The sequence below is a fragment of the Pinus tabuliformis genome, chromosome Q, assembly GCF_031772625.1.
Source record: "Pinus tabuliformis cultivar Carrire ecotype Pingquan chromosome Q, CPIR1, whole genome shotgun sequence".
NCBI classification, from domain to species: domain Eukaryota; kingdom Viridiplantae; phylum Streptophyta; class Pinopsida; order Pinales; family Pinaceae; genus Pinus; species Pinus tabuliformis.
The window spans coordinates 280,329,354-280,351,770 of record NC_142296.1 but is presented as its reverse complement, the minus strand read 5'-3'; the positions used below and the strand labels follow the sequence as shown (position 1 = coordinate 280,351,770).

At 41.4% G+C, this 22,417-nt stretch overlaps 1 protein-coding gene across 4 annotated transcripts in view; it reads left to right on the top strand.

Annotated features, from left to right (window-relative positions):
* Nucleotides 1-22,069, top strand: part of LOC149219322 (uncharacterized) — a 136,871-nt gene extending 114,802 nt beyond the window's left edge. The window contains exons 6-7 of one of the 4 annotated variants that reach the window (XM_089384343.1): nt 20,474-20,680; nt 21,747-22,069. In XM_089384343.1, the coding sequence (XP_089240469.1) occupies nt 20,474-20,679 (206 nt within the window). In that variant the 3' untranslated portion in view covers nt 20,680; nt 21,747-22,069. Of the gene's footprint in view, nt 1-20,473; nt 20,681-21,029; nt 21,248-21,742 lie in introns of those variants that run through there. The other 3 variants (XM_089384341.1, XM_089384342.1, XR_016249230.1) reach the window with 3 other exon arrangements.
* The last annotated feature ends 348 nt before the right edge of the window (nt 22,070-22,417 follow it).

The window sequence follows — 22,417 nt, the reverse complement described above, 5'->3', positions numbered from 1 at the left end:
CACTTTTCCCTAGGCCAAAGATCAAGGCCTTAGGGAACCACTTGTCCTCTGGAACCCAAATTTTAACACTCCCTCTTATCGAGGAAAGTGATCCTCACCTCTCCCATCTTGTCTCTGAAGTAGAAATGCTTGCCCCGTGGTAAGGCTTTGGTGAAAATGTCCGCTACCTGCTCATTTGTGGAAATGTACTCAAGCTTGACAACTCCCTTTTGGACATAGTCTCTAATGAAGTGATACTTGATCTCAATATGCTTTGACCTGTCATGAAAAACTGGATTCTCCATGAGTTTTATGCAACTCTGATTATCACAGTAAATTACTGAAGGTCTCAATGCCTGACCAAATAGACCAAACAACATCTTGCGAAGCCATATGGCCTCACAACTAGCCAAACTAGCAGCCATATACTTTGCCTCAGCTGAGCTCAATGCAACTGATTGTTGTTTCCGGCTGATCCATGACACAACTGCCGAACCCAACCCAAAACAGCACCCGGAAGTACTTTTCCTATCTGAAGCACAACCTGCCCAATCTGAATCCATGTACCCTGTGAGTCTCACTCCATCACTCTGTCTATAATCCAAACCAAAATCCACAGTCCCCTGCAAGTAACGAAAAATGTGTTTTGCAGCCACCTAGTGCACTCTCTTGGGCTCACACATGAACTGACTCATAATGTTAACTGCGAAACATATATTTGGTCTAGTGTTGACCAAATACATCAATTTACTAATTAGTTGTCTGTATAGAGTAGGATCTGCCAACTTAGAATCAGAAGTGTGAAGCTTCTTCCAGTTAATGATCATAGGTGTAGACATGGGTTTGCAATCCTCCATGTGAAATCTGCTAAGAATATCCACAATGTACTTCCCTTGTCCTAGGAAGAAATACCCCTCCTCCTGCCACACCTCCAATCCCAAAAAATAATGCATCAAGCTGATATCCTTCATCTCAAACTCTAAGGAAAGATCTCTCTTGTAGCCCTCAATGAGTCTCTCTGCACCAGTGATGATCAAGTCATCAACATACAATGCCAGAATGAGAGGCTCCTCACCCACCACAATGAAGCATAGGTTCGGATCAGCCTCACTCTTTGTGAAACCCAACTGCTGCAAGTATGTATCAATCCTCGAGTACCAAGCTCTAAGAGCTTGCTTCAGGCCATAGAGTGCCTTTTTCAATCTACATACATGGGACTCCTTCCCATGCATCTCAAAGCCCTGCGGCTGCTCAATATAAACCTCCTCCTGAACGAAGCCATTGAGAAATGCGGTCTTCACATCCATCTGGTGGATCTTCCAACCCATCTATGCTGTAATCGATATAATGGAGCGAATAGATGTATATTGAGCTACGGGAGTGAAGGTCTTCTCATAGTCAACTCCCTCTACCTGTGAGAACCCTCTCGCCACAAATCGAGCCTTGAACTTCTCGATGCTGTCATCTGCAGCGTGCTTTATCTTGTAGAGCCATCTGGAAGTAACAACTGATTTACCTTCAGGCCTCGGCGCTACCTCCCAAACATTGTTCTTTATAATAGAAGAATACTCCTCCATCATGGCCTCTCTCCAAACCTGTTGGCTGGCTGCCTCCTCACAACTAGAAGGCTCGGAGTCAACAATGCTTGTTACCAATGCCATGTAACTACAGAACTGTTCAGGTGGTTTACTCTCTCTAACCTGTCTCTTTGGCCCAACAACTGATGTGGCCTTGCGCAAGGTATCTTGAAGCCACTTGGGCTTCCTCTCCCCTAAGCATACTTCTCCCACTGGAGTGAAAGAATCCTCGTCATCATCAAAAGCCTGAACTCTTGAAGGCCTGCCAACTGACCTCATGCCTGAATTTGTGCCTGTAGATGCTGAAGTACCGTGCGAATTGTCCATTAGTGGACTACCCTGTGAACTGCTCTGTGGATTGCCCTGCATGCTGCCCAAAGAACCACCCACCTGACTCTGAGAGCCACTGCTCACTGATGGACCCGACACTGTAATCGATGTACCTCCTGATCCCTGACCACTGGATCCCTGTGACTGACACCGCTGCTCTTGAGGGTCTGGTGACTCTGGATACTCTAACTCTTGTGACCTCCTGAAAGCTCTCTCCTCCTCAAACTTCACATCCCGCCTGACAACCACTTTCCTCTGCGCAGGAATATAAATCTGATAAGCTTTCGCGGTATCGCCATAACCCACAAAGATAGCCTTATCTGTAGTGGGCTCTAGCTTGGTCCTATTTTCCTTCGGGACAGGAATATGTAAGGCACCCAAAGATAGGAAAGTGCCCAACATCAGGCTTCTTCCCAGAAAAAGCCTCCTCTGGAGTCACATTCCCCAAGGCACGATGTGGACTCCTGTTCTGCAAGTACACAACAGTGTTGAAGGCCTCTGCCCACAAAAATAAAGGTAACCCCTGATCATGAAGCATGGCTTTGGCAACCCCTACAATGGATATGTTCTTCCTCTCCGCAACCCCATTCTGCTGGGGGTTGTAAGGAATTGTGAACTCCCTCCTAATGCCTGTCTCAACACAAAGATCAACAAACTCACCAAGGGTGCACTCCCCTCATTGTCCGACCTGAGGACCTTGATCTTCCTACCTGTCTGGGTCTCCACAAGAGCTTTGAACTCTTGAAACCGCTTGAAGACCTCACTCTTGGTCTTCAAGAAATAAATCCAGGCCTTCTTGTAGTGGTCATCAACGAATAAAACGTAGTACTCATAGCCACTCAAGGATACATGAGACATCCGACCACTCACATCGGTATGAATCAAGTCAAGGATCTCGGTCGCTCTGCTGTCACTACTGGGAAAAGGGGATTTGGCAAACTTCCCCATAGCACATCCTCTGCATACATCAAGGTGATCAGAACTGAAATCTGGCACACCAGTGGTGATCTCCCGCAATGTACTCAAGGCCCCATAATACATGTACCCCATCCTGCGGTGTTAAATCTCACACAACTCTGAACTACTAGATCTGTTGTCGGTCCTGTCTTAGGTGCTGCTACTCAATGCCATCAGGGGCTGGAATGAGAACTTGTACACCTTGGCATGGCGCACACCAATCACTCTAGCTGAAGAAGCTGGAGTTCCCCTAGGATATATAAGCACCTGCCCTCTCCTGAACAACACATCATACCCTTTGTCCTCAAGTGCTGAGACGGATATCAGGTTCTTCTTCATTCCAGGTACATATAGAACATATGACACTTTCAAGGGAGGTTTGGGTCCCCTATCAAATGCCAATGTCCCCACACCGACTGCTCTAACCATGCTGTCATCACCAAGTACTACCTCCATATCAGTATCATCCTCTGAAAGCTATGAGAAGTACTCTCTGACTCCTGTCATGTGGCGGGAAGCGCCACTGTCAACATACCAAATGCTAGAAGATGCTCTGCTAGTAGAGGAGAGTGCACACTCCCTTTGAACCTGTATGGCAGGTGATCCTGCGATAGTGGCCTCACAAGCTATGAACCCAAACTCCCGATCAAATCTCTTTGAGAAGCTCTCTATCTCTGTAGAAGTTGCCATGGGTTTGTCTCTCCCTTTCTTGTCCTTCTTCTCCGGACCAATGTTTTACAACTCGGACTCGGACTCGGACTCGGCCGAGGATCGACTCGGACTCGGACTCGGACTCGGTAATGACTCGGCCGGCTCGATTTCAATGACTCGGTCGTTGTAAAAAATACATTAAATATTTATTTTTTTTTATAAAAAAACATAATTTTAAATATTTTAAACATAATTTTAAAGATTTTCATTCAAGTTTCCAAACACACAACATTATAATATACATGGAAGACAACATATGATCAAAGTAGGCTTTATTAGAGCACACTTTAAATTATTATAATATACATTATTAGAGCACACTTTAAATTATGCCAACGATGCAAAATGCAAAGAGTGACCAGCAAGACAATAATGATTAGTTCAACCTCTTAGAGCAAAACCACTTATGTTACTTTGCCAAACCAAGCTTATTATGACTTTGTAAATGTATTAGGACTGCTTAGATAAAAAATTTAGCACCAAAACTCAGAAATTTCACTATTGTAGCATTTATATCAGATTCAGAAGTTAATATATCAGACTCAGGAAAATATATATCAGCTCTCCAAAATCAACTAGAAAACCATAGAAACCATGAGACAAGTCTTTCTTATTATTTGAGATTAAATATCCACTAATTATGAGCTTATATGAATGTGTTTTTAGGGGTTTTTAGAGTGTAATTTCAGAGGTTATGTCACTGTGATTATATTATTATAAAGCTTCAGATCTGATTTATGAAACAGTGAGGAAGAGACAAGGTTAGAGAGAAAACCCTTAGTTCTAGAGGCCTAGTTTGACAGCTAGTTGATCTTCCAATGGACTAGAACTCCAATGGATGGCTAGCATTAACAAACCCTAACTAACTTTACCAAAGATCAGCAAAAAATTGATTTTTTTTTTAAAAAAACGCTGCCCAGCCGTCTTGCTATGACTCGGCCGAGTCAATACGGACCCGGCCGGGTTGACCGAGTCAGCTATGACTCGGCCGGGTCATTGGATGACCCGGCCGAGTCATAGCTGACTCGGTCAGCCGAGCCGGGTCAAGGGCCGGGTCAATAAGTTTGGCATTGAAACGGTCAGAAACGGCCGTTTCCGTTTCGGTTCGGCCGTTTCGTAAAACACTGCTCCGGACACACAACAACATAGTGTCCCAACTTTTGACAATTCCAACATTTGACTTTGGAATAGTCCTTCTCCTTGTTTTGTTGCTTGCCTTTACCTTTGCCTTTGCCTCCATTGTTGGAAGCTTGCTTCTTTGCTCTGCCCTTCTTGCCTCTTGCTGACAATGGCACATTGTCATCGTCCTCCACTTGTTTGGCTTTCCCAAGATGGTTCTTTCTGATCTCATTTTGAATGCAATCATCCCACAACCTCTTCCAATCGGGAAGGTTTTCCCGTGCAACAATGCCATCCACAAAATTCTCCCAAGTCTTGGGAAGACCATTCAAAGCAATCCTCACCAACTCAGTGGGTGCAATGATCTCACCTACCGCTGCCAACTCATTTCTCACTGAAGTGATTTTTGTGAGGTATGCTGTAGCACTGTCAGTCTTAGCCATTTTAATGGCCTTCAATTTCTCCTTTAGGACCATTTTTCTGTTTTCATTTGAGCTCTGGTAAACACTGTCCACATCTCATGTGCATAAGTCTTTCCTCTCACATCAGGAATGACATGATCTTTGACTCTTTCCCGAATCAATATTTTTGCCTTAGCATTCTTTTGGTTAAACTCTGCCAACTGTACAGGTCAGTAGGTACTGCTACTGGGTTCCTGTGTGGTATTTACCATAATGCCCCAGACTTTTGCTTCCTCAAAGATGCTCTGGTTTCTCTCCTTCCATGCACTGTAGTTCTTCGTCCCATCCAACCTGTCTTCAACTCTCAAACCCAAAGACATGTTTCACTGTCCTACCAAATTGAAATTTTGAAATCTGTGGTAAAGGTTTATGTTTTCTGTGTAAAAATCAGCTTGCTGTAATTTACACTTTGCTGTCCCAAACTGCGCTTTTCAGCCAACCAAGCTTTGATACCATGAAGAATTTCAACCCCTACTCTAGTTATCAGTTTTCCTTATCACTCCATGCATTTAGTTTTAAATCCAAGCATGATAAAAAATTCTAAAATCTGGAAATGACAATATTTTCTGAAAACACAAATTTAAAGATTTCACAATTGCTGAAATTGCTGAAATAAAACACAGCAAAATTGTGACAGCGACACAAAAAATAACACAGTGATTTTTTGTCAATGTGACCTTGGAAAAACCCCCTACAACTCTTGGGGAAAACCAGTTTGACAACTCTTCTTTATTTCTGAAAATGCTTTTACAAAGAAACTGAAATACACAGTGAAAATTCCAGCAACCACAAATTACAACTTATCTCAATTTCTGTGCTTGAACTCTGCCTCGAAAATCGTACCAATCAGCGAACTTCCAAAACATAAATTTTTCCAGCAATAAAACAACATTAAATGTTGTACGACCTGCCTCGAAAATTGTGCTTGGAACCTGCTGTACGGATCATACGGATTTCAGCAGTACGACTGCCTCAAAATTCGTGCCCTTGCTGTTGCCCCTCTTCCTCGATTTCTGTGCCTTTCTCCAGCTGAAATGTCTTCTTGCTGCTCTCCTTCACTTCCTCACTGCTCAGAATTTTTTTCCTTGCTCTCTCTTCTCTTTCTCTCAAATGGTCATGAAAGAATGAATTCATCTTTTTTCTCTTCTCTTCTCCTTTCACTCTCTAAATGACCTTTTGAGTTACCCTAAGATCTAATGGCTGAGATTCATTTAGATATAGGGATAAGAATAAATGTGCATTTAATTCTCACTTTCTATTTTTTTTTAAACTCACCCACGTAAATAAAGACCCACTTAGCCTTTTATTTCCAGTCACTTTTTTCACTTTCTAATTCTTCATTGACTTTAATAAAGTCACCTTTAAATTAGAATGTAACTTTACCACTTATAAAGTCACTTTTAAATTAAATTGACTTTACCACTTATAAAGTCACTTTAGGAGAAAAGTACAAATAAATTTGGACGCTTTTCCCTAGGCCAGAGATCAAGGCCTTAGGGAACCACTTGTTCTCTGATACCCAAATTTTAACAAAAAAATCTCCTAGAAGAAGACTCGCTGGATTTTATCCCAAGTTTGGGTTTCCTAAGGAAAATTTGTTGTCTCTATTGTGCATGGATTTATCTTTATGATCTTTATTGTTTCTATTGTTTTCACTGCTTTACTGTTGAGATTTTCTGTGTATAATTGCTTAAGGATATCAGTGACATAAGAAGAATTAATTAAAGATCATTAGAAGTAATTATCATATTAGAAAATTAATTCTCTGCTATGCATCTTTGTAGAAAATTCAACAATACCACCTTCCTCTTTGATAGAAATTAGGCCATCTCGCACACTACCTGCCTTAAGGAGCTTCTTCCCCACATTTCCCACTTCAGATCGATGGACACAACCACACCCAAGTACGAGATACTCTTTACAACCCTTGATTCCTACTCCCACTCCACTTACTAGCATGTACAAAATTCTACCTTGGGATCATGCCCAATGAACCGTTGGTCACCCAAGTACGAGATACTCTCCACAACCCTTGATTCCTACCCCCATTCCACCCGATAGCACGTCCATAAGTCTACCTCGGGATCCTGCCCCATGAACTGTTGGTTTGATGAAGAATGCAAATCCTTCCACAAGAGGCTCTACTTCACCATCACATAAGACTCCTCATCCTCGCCTCACCTCCGCAAAGCCTATCGCCAACTCCTCCATTGTAAAAAGCATGCATTTCTCTCCCAAAGAAGACGTGAACTTTGTGTCGCCCTCCGCCACTCCCCAAAAGCTTTATGGTGTGCCCTTTTTCCTAGACACCATGATACCCCATTTGACCTTGACCCTCAGGCCATGTTTTCCCACACCACCTCCCTTTATGACATTCTCAGACAAACCCCAACACACATCCCCTCTCCTCCCTCCTCTTGTCACCTTTTCTCAGAGTGGGATATCAGGAGAGTAGTCAGACCCAATGTTTTACAAAACGGACTCGGATTCGGACTCGGCCGAGGATCGACTCGGAAACGGAAACGGAAACGGCAATGACTCGGCCGGCTCGATTTCAATGACTCGGTCGTTGTAAAAAATACATTAAATATTTATTTTTTTTATAAAAAAACATAATTTTAAATAGTTTAAACATAATTTTAAATATTTTCATTCAAGTTTCGAAACACACAACATTATAATATACATGGAAGACAACATATGATCAAAGTAGGCTCATGAACCAATCCATTATATCAAAATGGTACGGTGTACCCAATGGCAATAGTAAATACATAGTCAACTGTAGTCTGTCATACATGATCAAAGACTCAAGCAAATCTCCAAAAATCAGCTCCTCAATGCTGCTCCAAATGGCTGCCCAAGAAGCTCCTCACTCCAGCTACAATGCTCCTCCAAGACTCCTCACTGCTGCTCCAAAACAAGCTCAAGAACTGCTCACTAACTCTCAAAGAAGACTCTCACTCAAATGCATAAGACTGCTGTGAGTGAAATGAGAGCATTTGGCTGTCTTAAATAGAGTTTGGGAGGGGGAAATGGACCCCAAATGCATTTAACTAATCACATAAACCTTTTCATGTCCACAAACCCTAACCAAATCAGCCAAAAATCAGCAAAAAGTTAATTTTTTTCATGTTAAAACGCTGCCCAGCGGTTTGGAAACGGTACGGCCGTTTTTTGTCGTGACCCGGCCGGGTTGACCGGGTCAGCTATGACCCGGCCGAGTCATTGGCTGACTCGGCCGGGTCATAGCTGACCCGGTCACCGAGCCGAGTCATAGGGCCGGGTTGCAATTTTTTTTAATGACCCGGATCGAAACGGCCGTTTCGGAGTCAACCCGGCCGTTTCGTAAAACACTGGGACTCAGACCTATGAGTACCAACAGGGTAGTGGACAAGGAAGACCTCTAGGCCGAATTCCCGAAGTATGGTATCCAATCTCTTGAGTCTTATATTGTTGATCTATTTAACCATGTGGTCTATTCCGGTTTCCCCCCAGCTTGGACACGACACATTATCCATTTGATCCACAAGTCAGGGAGTAGTTGCTATCCAAACAACTACAAGACTGTTATGGTAGGCCATACTTTCTCTAAGTTTTATGCCATGGTCTTGCATTAGTGGTTTTCTGATGAGCTAGAGAGTTAACATCTCAGAGCGAGAGGAAAAGTAGGCTTCTACTCAAGATACTAAACGATTGATCACATTTTCACACTTCGAGCCATTATTGAGGAGGCTTGTCATTGCTCTTTGAAAATCTATTGCTGCTTTGTAGACTTTCGGAAAGCATTTGACACTGTACCTAGGGAGGCATTGTTCCAAAGGCTTTGTGAAATTGGCCTATCTACGACAATTGGCATATATGCAACCCTCCCAGTAGCCATCATGAGACTGTACGAGTTAGTCTTGGCTCGCCTTAGGTTGGCACATGGTCTTTTTGACTTCATTTAGAGTACCACCACGAGGTAAAATAGGGGTGCCCCTTCTCGCTGAACCTCTTCGCAATTTATATTGATGAGTTGGAATCTTTCCTCCATGAGCACATCCTGGAATATGATGGTTGCCTTTTGCATGACGTCCTGATCTCCTTGCTCCTTTTTGCCGATGACTTGATCTTGTTGGCTTCTACTCCAGAGGGCCTGCAGAGACAGATCGATGCCCTGGCCAGCTTTTGTGACCTTTGATAACTAACAGTCAACCTTGGTAAAACTAAGGTTATGATCTTCAATGCTTTGAAGAAAGCTCTTATAGATAAGATTTCTACTATCGGGGGGGGGGGGGGGGGGGGGGAAGAGATTGAGATCGCATCATACCTTTACTTGAGAGTGCAGTTCAGGGACCTCGTTTTGGTATGCGATAGGCCGTCTAGCCTTGACTTTGCAAAGGGTATGGTTGCCTGGCTCTCATAGGGAGACAATGTTTCCAGAGTCAAGTTTAGGACATCTCGTCCAAACTCTACCTCATGGAGGTGATTATTAGACCCATGATTCTCTACAGATATGAGATTTTGGGGCCAAGCTTGGTACAAACATATTGGGACCAGATGGAGCGAGTCCGGACCTTACCTCTCAGGTGCATCATTCAATGCAAGTGTACAATCTCGCATCCCGTCATTTAGGTAGTGTTTGGTGTCCACCCCTTCCGGCTCGAGATCATATTTCATTTGGTTTCCTTCCTTCACGGAGTCAGATCTTTTCGAGATTTAGCCGTCGGGACAGATTGTTACCCCTACCTTGCACTTTGGGCTTCAGAGGCCCTTGCTTCAGCTCCCTTAAGACGAGCACGTGGTTGGTTCTCAGATGTATCTCGACTTCTCCAATCACTGACTATCTCTCCAGAACACCTCCTCACTTTTAGATTCTTCCTTTATACGTCGAGCCATCTTCTATCGCCTAGATAGATATTGAATCGGTCCATCAGAGAGGATATCTACAGATTGTACATTCAGGTCACTTGGACTTCATCCCTAAAGAGCCTCGACTAGAAGATGTCCTTCTATCTTGGGCACTTCTTGGAGTTGTAGGATGGTATCATTGTCTGCCCCCTATACACACATAGACATTGCATTCACTCATTAAGGATCCCCTTAGGATAACTTTGAGTTGGTTCTCATCGAATCTGAGTGGAGACTAACCACCATATACCACGATTTGATAGGATCTGCTAGATGTGTCACCTATAGGAGCCAGAGATAGAGTGGCACCTCATTTTTAGGTGCCCCCTATACTATGAGATCAGAGGACGCTTCCATTGCCTCTATAGAGATTCAGGGGGCTCCCTCTCTACCTTCTTCCGATATCCTAATCAGAGATACTTAGCCCTCTTCATCAGGGAGATATTTAGATACCGATTGTTGGCCCTACATATGTTGCATTGCGTGGGGATGACCCGGACAGTCACATCATACTTTCAAGAGGATACCACTGATCAAAATAATAAGCAGCAAGTCGAGTTCCAGAGTACTTCAGATAGTAGAGTAATGAGATGTCGATCCCTTAACCCCCCCAATAGAAGAGGCCGATCGATATCCTTGAGACCGATTTGACGGTGCTGGATATCACATCAGTCTAAGTGGATCTAGAGCAGGGCGACCCCTCGACAGATTCCTTCCTAGTTGCAATAGAGCACCAAAGACTTATCCAGAGCTTTTTCCTTTTGGTCTCGAATGTTAGGAGTATCCCTCGCTCCTTCCTTCCCCCAAGATTGTGTAGCCAAATTCCCAGACAGTTTCAGAGGGCTCTAATAGTGAACCAGCGACTCGATTGCCCTCCTTTGTTAAAATTGGCAACTAGGGAAAAACTCCAAGTGGGTCTACTTATTTATTGCAGCTGGTATTTTTCTTGGATTCCTCTTGTTGAGAGGTGTAGGATTGATCTAAAGATCATCTGATTCCGACATGTATTCATGGAGATATGACTTTATTTGTGTTATGTGACAATTCGTCAAGGTCAGCCAGCAACCAATTTACCCCATCTTATCGTCAACGTTGCACCATAAATAGAGATGGACTTCAAGTCATTTGCACACAAATTTCTTGTGATCTCTCTCCACTTGTTTGGGTTTTGGTGGTAGGAGAGATCTAAAGGAGTATACGCTGCCCTAAAGGAGATGCCCTAGCCCTAGACGCAGTCAAAAGGAGAAGGCTCTATGCTGCCCTAATGAAGATCAAATCACAGCCATGGAAGGGACCTATACGCTGCCCTAAAGGAGATGCCATAGCCCTAAACGCAGTCTTGAAGGAAGAGTCATAGCCGCAGCCTTGGAGGAGCCTTAGCTGCTATAAAACATGCCCTAGCCGCAGGTCTTATACGCTATCCTAAAGGGATAAAATCTCAGTGAAGAGAGACTCCTTTGCTGTCCCAAAAGAAGGCTCTTCTACGCAACAAGGAGGCTTCCATACGCTGTCAAAGGGAGCCTCTATACGCTGTCAAAGGAAGCTCCATAAAAACCCTAGCCGCAGTCTTCTATACACAGCTAGACACAGTGAAAGGGAGCCTAAATGAACTCCTAATCCACAGTAAGAAAGAGACTCAATAGTGTTGTCTAAGTAAGGGGATTTAGCACATCTTAGCCGCAGTCTTGAAGCCTAAACCGCAGGTCAAGAGGTGACCTCAATCCACAGTGAAGGGTGATTCAAAGAAGCCCTTATACGCTATACTAAGGTGTCTTAAACACGTTGTCATTAGAGGCCTCAATCCGCAGTTAAGGGTGATTGTTCTAAGAAGCCCTTACATGCTGTTTCACAGCTAGAGGGTGATCCGTAGCTATAGGAGGATGGTCACAGGCAGTACAGTTGGTTGTTGTCCAGAAGGAGGCCTTACACAGTCACCTAGCCGCTGGGATAATGCCACATTGCTGTAGGTGACAGCATGGCCATTTCTGTATTGTTTGGGTATGATATGCTGGGTGGAAGTATCCAATAGGAAGGAGCTATGGGACTACTGCATAAAGACTGATTGGGTCACTGTATGAAGGGACAAGGCGATATTCAACTACTGGGCTAGGCCGTAGGCCATAGCCAACAGTTGGAGGCCTCTTTAAGTGCTGTGGCCAGACCCTATTATGCATTGTATCATTGGAGATCAGTGTGAAGGCTATCCTCAGTAAATAGGTGGACTGTGGAGTATGTTTAGAGTGCAGTAGCTCTCATATCTTGTGCCCTAACCAAAGATCAGGTTTGTCAAGATATGCTTCAGTCCTTTCAGCGTACACAAGTTGCCAGATGGGCAGCCTTGACGTGGTCTGTGAAGCAGCAAAGGAGGAAGAGCGTTATAGAAGGAAAGCTTCAGTATTTTGGGTAATTGGTTGAGCTGCTCTAGGCCTATCATCTGCTGCATTGTGTCATCTTCATGGTGAAGATATCTAATGTCTGATCTCTCATATTGGCAAGTCAAAGTGTTAACTTCAAATGTATTTGTACTATCTCTCTCTCCACTGAACTATTGAAGAATATAAGAAGAATTGATCAAGGGTTTCCCCACATTGGGGTTTGTCCTTGGCTGGTGCCACATCTTGTGTCCTCTTGTCTTGGCTTGTCTTTTGATGTTTATGTTTATGTTCTATCTGCACTTTACTATCATGTTGATGTGATTTCTAATCTGAATATTGTCATTGAGTTAAAATGAAAAATTGAAGTAAATTTCTCTCAGCATAGAACATACCTAAAATTAACATCCTCGCTGTCGGTTACCAGGCTTGGGCATTCTCGACATCATGGACCTCATGTTTAGCTCTCTCTCTCCGTGGAATCTTCACTAGGTCGCTGATATGGTCTTATACATGTTCATGTTCATAAGGATGTCTTATTCTTTGTATTTTCATTACTTCATTTTGCATATAGTTTTGTATTAGATTTAACTTTTCTAGGAGTGGCATTCAAACTCCCACATTGTACTTGTACTGGATGTATCCTCTAGTCCCATTGACCTATTTTGTGGTCATTTGTTGGACATTAATAAAATTATTTTATCTTATCATATGTTACAAATTTCTTGTGGAGATGATCTTTTTCATGGTGATGTTTTTCTGGGATTGAAAGAAATTGTTTTTGGGAAATTTTTGTAATTTTAGTGCTTTATATTTGATATTTTGCATATTATATATATGAAGTAGGGTTTCTATTTATGCCATGACTAAATGTTGAATTTATGTTGAAATCTTGTTCCATTATTAGAAGCAAAATTGTTGTCTTGGAAGCCTATAAGGAAACTTTGATTGTGCATTTCTTACATTTAATTTCTCCCCTCACAAGAAAAATAGTTAGGGTTTTTAAAGTCGATGCCTTAGTCGTCCGCACTTACTCCATTAAAGTCTCTTCCATGAAATTTAGCCCTAGAGTACTCCATTAAACCCTTGTAGGAGAAGGCACTAATATTAGTTGTGTTGACCATCCAAAAATCTTATTGAAAATTTTCCTCTTTCCCTTGTTCCTAGACGTCTAGGGTTAGCCGATAGGGTTTTTAGGGCAATTTTTTGTATAAAAGTGAATTTGTGTTTGTTGTTTGTGGCCCATAATTCAAGAATTGCATCTAGAAAACCTATAAAGGCAAAATCTAGCACAATGCATGGTTTATCCCTTCTATTTAGGATTGGCACCACACTTGTTTGTTGTTTATGCATATGTCTGCTATTTATGCATATATTTCAACCATAAAAATCAATTTCCTAGCCCTAATCCTAGTGCCTATTGCAAGGCCTTAGGTCCTCTTTGTTGATTATCATTCGAAGGCCTATTCTCTGTGCTGCTATATGACATTGTGCACCTTAATATTACATATAATCAAACCCTAACTTATAGCAACCTTATATTTGGTCTACACATATAGTATTCAAACATTGGTATAGAACATCTACGCCCTTATAGGCTTTGCCAACACTTTTGGCGATATTACAGACCTCTTATACATCACCTTGAGCCATAGCGTTAGAATATTCTTTAGGTGATCTAAAGAAGCCTCACTTGTGGTTGATACTACTAAAACACAGGAGGAAGGTTGTTGAGGTGCACGTGCGACTTGCGGTCAAACTCGGTCAAACTGTGGTCAATGTTTAACACGTGTGGCCGTATGGATCTTGCTAGTCAAAACTTGGCCAAACCCTCACATGTGCAGCCTCCAAGAGCAAGGATGGAATGATGAAGAAAAATGAATTGATTTCTCCTTAGCTGAAATTTCTCCTCCATTAGAAAAGTTATGAATGAGCTTTCTATTTTGATCTGATGTCTCCTCACATGCACATCTATTTATATAGAGCTTTAATGTTGAGTAGAGACCCATTAAGAACCCCCTCATCACAAGGAATCCCTTCACTTATTGAGCCTACATTACAAATCAACATTAGACTAGAATTGTTTATTCCACTACTGGGTGAAAAACTCCATTAACCAAGCAAATCAACCCAACTCTATAAAAAATAGATCACTCCATCTCGGAGCAAGAAATGTGAGCGTTGTGGTTCAATCTCCCGAGCTAATGAGAGAAAGAGGCCATTCACCCCTCGTTAAATCAACATGACCCCATGGGTGAATGTATCATTCCCACCTAGTCAAATCAACAAGACCCTGGGGGAGAATGTATGCCCGACGCTACAAAGTGCAGAAACATCAACACTCCCTCTTAGCAAGGGAGACATTTTGCATCATGCCAAGCTTGTCTCTGAAGTATACAAACTCCCCCCTAGACAGAGGCTTGGTGAGAATGTCTGCGATATGCTCGTCTGTGGATATGTGTTGGAGCTTCACTACTCCCTTTTGCACCATGTCTCGGATGAAGTGTTATTTGATCACAATGTGCTTCGACCTGTCATGAAATACTGGATTCTCCAAAAGCTTGAGACAACTTTGATTATCACAATGTATCAAGGTCGTCTCTAGTGCATGATCAAATAGTAATGCAAGAAGCTTCGAAAGCCACATTGGTTCTTGACTTGCGACATTGGCTACGATATACTCTGCTTTCGCTGTATTGAGTGCGACAAAAGTCTACTTCCTGCTAAACCAAGATATCGTAGTTGATCCCAAGCTATAACAACACCCCGAGGTGCTCTTTCTGTCCATTGCACTCCCAGCCTAGTTAGAATCAATATATCCCTGCAGCCTCACTTCACCACCTAAGACATATCTCAGACCATATCCAACTGTACCACGCAGGTACCTCAACACATGCTTCGCTGCAACCCAATGTACATGCCTCGACTCAAGCAAGGGTGCTCACTACAAAGCAAATATCTAGCCTGGTGTTAACTGAGTACGTCAAGGATCTAATCAATTGCCTATACATAGTAGGATCCTCCAATTCTGAATTTGAAGAGGAATCACTCAACTTCTTCAGACTTGTCACCATAGGTGTAGCACTGTAGCCATGGACTTGCAGTCCATTAGACCTAATCTCCTCAGGATCTTAATTGTGTACTTTCCTTGTTTGAAGACGATCTCACCTGGCCTTTGCCACACCTCCAATCCAAAGAAATAATGCATCAAGCCAAGATCCTTCATCTTGAATTCTGAAGCCAACTCCCTCTTGCACCTGAAAATGAGCCTCTCTGCTCCAACAAGGAACAAATTGTCAACATACAACACCAACATCAAAGGATCACCATCAATAGCCTTGCAGTAAAGGTTAGGATCCACATCACTCTTTGTGAAGCCCAAACTTATCAAGTATCCATCAATCTTGGAATACCATGCCATGGGTGTGTGCTTGCATCCGTACAAAGATTTCTTCAATCTGCAAACATGGGACTCCTTCCTATGTATCACAAAGCCCTGATGTTGTTCTATGTACACTTCCTCCTCAATCACACCATTTAGGAATGCGGCCTTTACATCCATCTGATGTAACCTCCAACCCATAACTGAAGCAAGAGAAATAACAACCTTGATGGAAATGTACATGGCGATTGGAGAAAAAGTCTTCTCATAGTCCTCTCCCTCTTTCTAGAAGAACTCTCTCGCCACAAACCCGGCTTTGTACTTCTCGATGTTGCCATCCGCTGCATGCTTGATCTTATAGATCCACTTGGAAGTCACTACTGACTTCTCCGGTCTCAGAACTATCTCCCACACATCATTATTCATAATGGGATGATACTCCTCCATCATGGCATCCTTCCAACTAGCTAGCGTGCTACCTCCTCATAACTGGAAGGTTCAGAATCAATGATGTGGCTCATCAATGCCATATAACTTGAGAACCTCTATGGTCATCTGCTCTCCTTGAAGGTACCATTGGGAGTTGCATGCCTTTTCGCATCTTGCAAAGTGTCACGAAGACATGCTGACCTCTTCCTGGTCTCTGCAACATCTCTAGGCGGGTTCACTTGCTCTATTGACTTCTCCAAATAGTCTGAAGGTTGAATAATTGGACTAGATGGATTTGTACCCTTATCCTTCAGAGACTCTTACTCCTCACTATCAAACTCCATATGAGACTCTCTAGACATTTTGAAGGCTACCTCATCAAAAGTGACATCTCAACTAACCTCAATTTGACGTTTCTTTGGAATGTAGACCTTTGTAGGCCTTCAAAGTCTCGTTGTATCTCACAAAAGTACCCTTCTTACCAAAAGGTTCTAACTTCTTCCTCTTTTCCTTGGGCACGTGGATGTATATTGGACAACCAAAGATCCTCAAATCACCGACCTTTGGTTTCACTCTTGTGAATTCCTCCTCAGGAGTCTTGTCGCCCAATATTTGGTGAGGACTCCTATTCTGAACATAAATTGTCATGCTAGATGCCTTTGCCCGTAAGAACATGGGTAAATCCTGATCATGAATCATTTCCTTGCTAGCCTCCACAATGGACCTATTCTTCCTTTTTGCAACCCCTTTTATGCTGAGGGTTGTAAGGAACTATCAACTCCCTCTTGATCCTTGCCTCCTTTGCAAAAAATTGAAATCACTAAAGTCCTTGGAAGTATACTCTCCTCCATTATCTGACCTCAAAACCTTGATCTTCTTTCCTGTCAAGTTCTGTGCTTGAGCCCTGAACTCTTGAAACTTGCTAAAGATCTCATCCTTGGTCTTCATGAAGTAGATCCATGTCTTCCTGGAGAAATTGTCAATGAATGTCACATAATACAAGAAGCCACCCAAAGATGATGCTGTCATCGGTCCAAATTCATCTGAATGTACTAGATCCAAGATCCCCTTCGACCTATTATCACTGCTCGAAAAAGATCCCTTGGCATTCTCGCCAAGTGCACAAGTCCTCCAAACACCCTCCTGCTCTAGCTAGAGCTCTAGAAGACCTGTAACCCTCTTCCTCATTGCTGGCAAAGCCTTGTAATGTAGGTGAGCGAATCTCCAATGCCATAACTCACATAAATTGATATTGTCCTGCACCAAGGCCTGGGCTTGGATGTCCTAACAATTTGTACAGTCCTTCCTCTCGAAGAACAATCATTCCTGTTGAGTCTATGCTCGAGCCCTTAGGCCATACAAGAACCTGACTGTCTATAAATGCAACTTTGTAACCTCTATCCTCTCACGCTGAAATAGAGAGTAGGTTCTTCAGTCCCGGTACAGACAATACATCTCTCATGTGTAAAGACTCTTTGAACTCCAGCTGAAACGATGCTGTCCCAACTCCTTTTATTGCATACCTAGCATTATCTCCACGTTCCACCTATAATGTGGAATCCTTCTTTCTCAAATTTGTGAGAATATCTCGTGAACCTGTCATGTGCCTAGAAGCACCACTGTCCACCATCCAAATATTACAATTGTCTGTAATAGTGCCTGAAAGAGCGGAGACAGAAATATCCTTTTCGAAGTTTATTTGCAATCTCATCAAGTTTAGATTCCTTTGTCTTCTTCTGTGGTATATTCTCATCATCATGATATGAGATGTAGCTATTTGTTGTAGCATGATTTTTTTGGGCTATATTGGCCATCTAGAGCCTCTTTTTTGATGTATTTTTGGTTCAAAGATGCATTGCACTCGGTGCTATTTTGGTTATATGTGCCCTTGCTATATACATGAGAAACTTTGCATATGTGTACAATGGTTTGGATTCATATGGATGCACATGAATATTTATGTTTTTTTTCAAAATTTGAATATTTATGTATTTTTTGGTTGACCAGATTTTTGGTCCAATTTTTCTCTCTAGTTCGCAGTTTTGGGGTCAACCGGCCTGGTTTTGATAACATTGGTTCATTATCTGTTGTTTATTTTCAGTTTTAACTTTTGGGTTTTGACTCTAGATACTGATGACCTTAGACGGGTCAATGACTCGTCACTTTTTACTATTTTTGAGTTTGAGTAATTTCAATTTACTATTCCAGCCTTTAAACTTTAGTATCTACTATTTCTCGTAGTACTAATAAGATTCTAGAATAAAGAATGATGAATTTAAATCAATGTATACAATATTTTACTATTTCTATTTCATTGAACTTATTAATGTGTATGAATCAATGTATTTTATCATTGAATTTGAATTGGAATCATTCAACACACACCCCGATGTCCCCCGTCTCCCTGAATTTCTCTAAAATTTTGGGAGTAATTGGGGGTGCTCCCACATGCCCCCTTGTGCATCTCCCCATTCCCACACCCCCTCATCCCGGAAACTTGGTAGAACATTGAGATTAACATAACCTCACTTGCGTGATAATGCTTAAGCACGACACCTTTAGCCTGCCAAGGTAGTCTTCTGCTATGAAGATTTGCAAGTTAAGGCTGATTTGCTGGTTGCATAGCAGCCCCTTTTGTCTTACATTTTTATGCACTTGGCCTCTTTGATTTATGGTGCGTGTTAGGCAGTTTTCCTTCACCCTTCCTTCTCACATTATTCATTCATCTATTATACTACATTTACCTGTTTTGTTAAAGCTTACTCTTCATAAATCATTGTACCTCCTCTATAGCCTTGACAACCCTCCCTTTTAGGGAAGGCCTCCCCTGACATGGAAAGTTGGAGAAGAGCCAACCAAAAGTGAAAGGAAAAGATAAAAGGACGAGCTACTTTGGTGACAATGAGCAGCCTTTTCTAAATTGCACATGGCTAGCCCCTTGATGCTTGGGAATTTGAGTTGGATAAGAGCCAATCAAAAGTGAAAGGAAGATCTACTTTGGTGACAATGGGTAGCGTTTTCTAAATTGCACAAGGCCAGTCCCTTGATGCTTAGGGACTTTACATCATATGGGGATGTTAGATTTCGTTTTAACAACTAACATTATCTAACTTAATTTGTTGGCTAAAGCAGAAGGAATGCTATGGTTCTTTGTAATCTTGTTCTTTCTTGCTTATGTGTAACATGGTTGAGAAAATTTTGTTGATATTTCTAGTGTTTTTCAGAGGTTTGACCCTTAAAGAGTAATCTGAGGTTTTCGGGCACGAGTTTTATATTGCTCCAGACTTTCATCTCCTTTGTACATCATCAAAATGGACATTATGAAGTTCATTTTAGAGATGACAAAGTCGTGTATGTAGATTACATCACCGGTCACCCATCAAAGAATGTGTAGGCACATAGTCTACAGTCAAAATGTAATAGGATATTCAGTGTTTATCAAAATTACTGATGGTATTTTTTTAGAATTAATCTACAAAATCGGAGAGAGTTATTACCTTACAGTCATTAAGTTAACCAATGCCCTCGCTATGTATAGAAATTTTCTTGTAACTATACATGGCAATGAAAATATGTTTTACTTTTTCTTGCTTTTCGTTTGGAAACGTTGCATATTTCTGGTTTCTGGGGATCTTGTGTGGCGTTACTTAAAAGTTAACATGGCAGAATAATTGTTGCAAATTAACACATGCATCAATAACCAAGAATTACATTTAGGTAAGACTGTTTTTTGTCCTAGTAAAAGTTAACATGGCAGAATAATTGTTGCAAATTAATACATGCATCAATAACCAAGAATTACATTTAGGTAAGACTGTTTTTTGTCCTAGTAATGCGATTCAAACAGTCAATTCATTGAAGCTAGTGTGTAAATCTGGTCAATCTATTGGTTTGGTCTGTGGTTTTAGAGCTTGTCTGTGCATTTGTTTCCTGTATTCCGCAAGTGCTGTATTTCTATTCAACCTTAAAGGGATATGTAGGTTTTATAGGTTGGGATTTCTGTAAGCAAATCAAGATAAGGTATGCTCAGCCTCTTTATAATAGGCAGTTATGGTAAAAAACTGCTACTATTTGAAACGGTTTTTGTACTGTTTGTTGGGTAGAAAAAAATTCAGTGTATATCTTATCTGCAGGAATATTTAAAGAGGGATTTATCATCATTACTATATTATTATACTCTTTTCACGTTTCCAGATTTTTTTGGTGGCCTATTCTCTGGATCAGCTTAAAGTGGCTGACCTACCATTTGTGCCTGTCTTGTAGATTTGGAACCTCCCTTTCCAAGACCTCCTACTTCTGCCCGAACCGCACAGAGGATGATTGTTGGAGCTTTAAGAAGCCAAGGGCTCACCAAAGGGGTGTCTGTCAAATCCAGCTTTAATTCTATTCAAAAACAAGAGGAGGAAAGAAAGGATAGGATACTGATGCGACAAAGGCTGCGGGATGAAGCTTGGGGCACAGATGACTGAAGTACATTGCTGAACCGTTTTTATCTCTTCTTCAAGTGATAGAAAATCTGTGTGAATAACACTTAGCTGTCTTCTGTGTAATATTTTTTTCTTTATGTTTATATAAAAATTCCAAGTAGGCTATTGCTATCTAAGGTATGTATTTATCCGATGTATGTTTTCTTCGTAAAAACAATTTAAATGAGCATTTCTAAGTTTAAAAGGTTGCGACGTATGCTTTCAAAAAGGCATATAATTTCAGAGAAGCTACTATATGAATCCTAGTAATTAATACTAGTGTGCTGGTATTAAGAGGTTGTATATTGTTAGACATTAGCCACCTTAACAAATCAAAATTGGTTTATTGGTAGGGTTGTGGTATTATAAGCCACCCACCAGTGTCTAATTTTCAGTGTGGTCTGCTGGGGCAGGTCCTGGAGATTTTAGCATAATAGGTTACCCTATCAAACTCGCATCTTGCCTAAGGACTATATTATGTGGTGCAGTCCCATCAGGGGTTGTGTTTCTAAGAATCACTTCCATGTTTTAAATTCAGCAATTTGATCTTGTACATACCCAATTTGTTGCCTGCTAGTATTGTCTTTCAGTTTAGAACCATTTTTTTTCGAGTAATTCGTGTTTAGTCTTTGGCAAGTTTTTGTTGGTAACAAATGGGATCTTTCTTGTAACTATTTTGGAATGTCCCCATGTGAACTGCCTCTTTTTATCCATATGAATGTGTGGAGGAAAATGAGAACTTTGGGTATATGCATTATACCGTTGCATTATAGAACTAAAGTAGAACAAAGAAAACATACCTTTTTTGTTTTGAATTCTTTCAATAATGATCTGCAGTCACATCGATAATTTGTTTAGGAATTTTGTCCTTGCTTTTGAAGGTGACATGAAAACATGTTTCTATTTGCAGTTTTGATTTAGGCATTTGCATGCCTGTGATATTTTAGATACCATTGACATGAATAAACACGTCTTTGCTTTAGTTAAAAGAGTTTCTATATGCTATCTTCACGTTGCTCCAATATTCTGATCTTTTGGTATTGGGCTTTTCACTGTTTATTTGTAGGTAGGCATTGTGATGCAGAAAAGGATACCTCCCTGCAATAGCAGAATAATACTACATTCAACGGCATCGGACAGAGAATTAAACTACCTAATAACACCTAAGCTACATAAACAACATTCATCACACATGGATTATAAGTGGAAATCCTACTAGGAAAACCACTGTGTTGTATCTATTATTCTTCAGAATAACTACCTAATAACACCTAAGTTACATAAACAACATTTATCACACATGGATTATAAGTGGAAATCCAATTAGGAAAACCACTGTGTTGTATCTCTTATTCTTCAGAATATTTTACAATATAGTACTCGACCTTTTCAATTCTCTCTATTACAATGCAGACTCACCGTGCTACCAGCCCGAAGGCCATGGCAGTTTTTCCTCTCAACTTCTCAAGTTTGGAGCACTCTCATGATGTTCATAGTCATTTCTTTTTTCCATGCCACGTGGGGGCACCATTTTAATGGTTCACTTCATTTATATTTCCTCTCCTCGCATTGTCCTCTTACAGTACACCATCAAGGTTTCCTCATATTTCCTTGTAGAGGGATCAGGGATTTTCGGGAGTTCTACCACATGGTTGGTTTTTACTGAAGTTCCACAAGATATGTGTCACTATTTTTTTATAAATGATTCTCTTACAGCACACCATCAAGGTTTCCTCATATT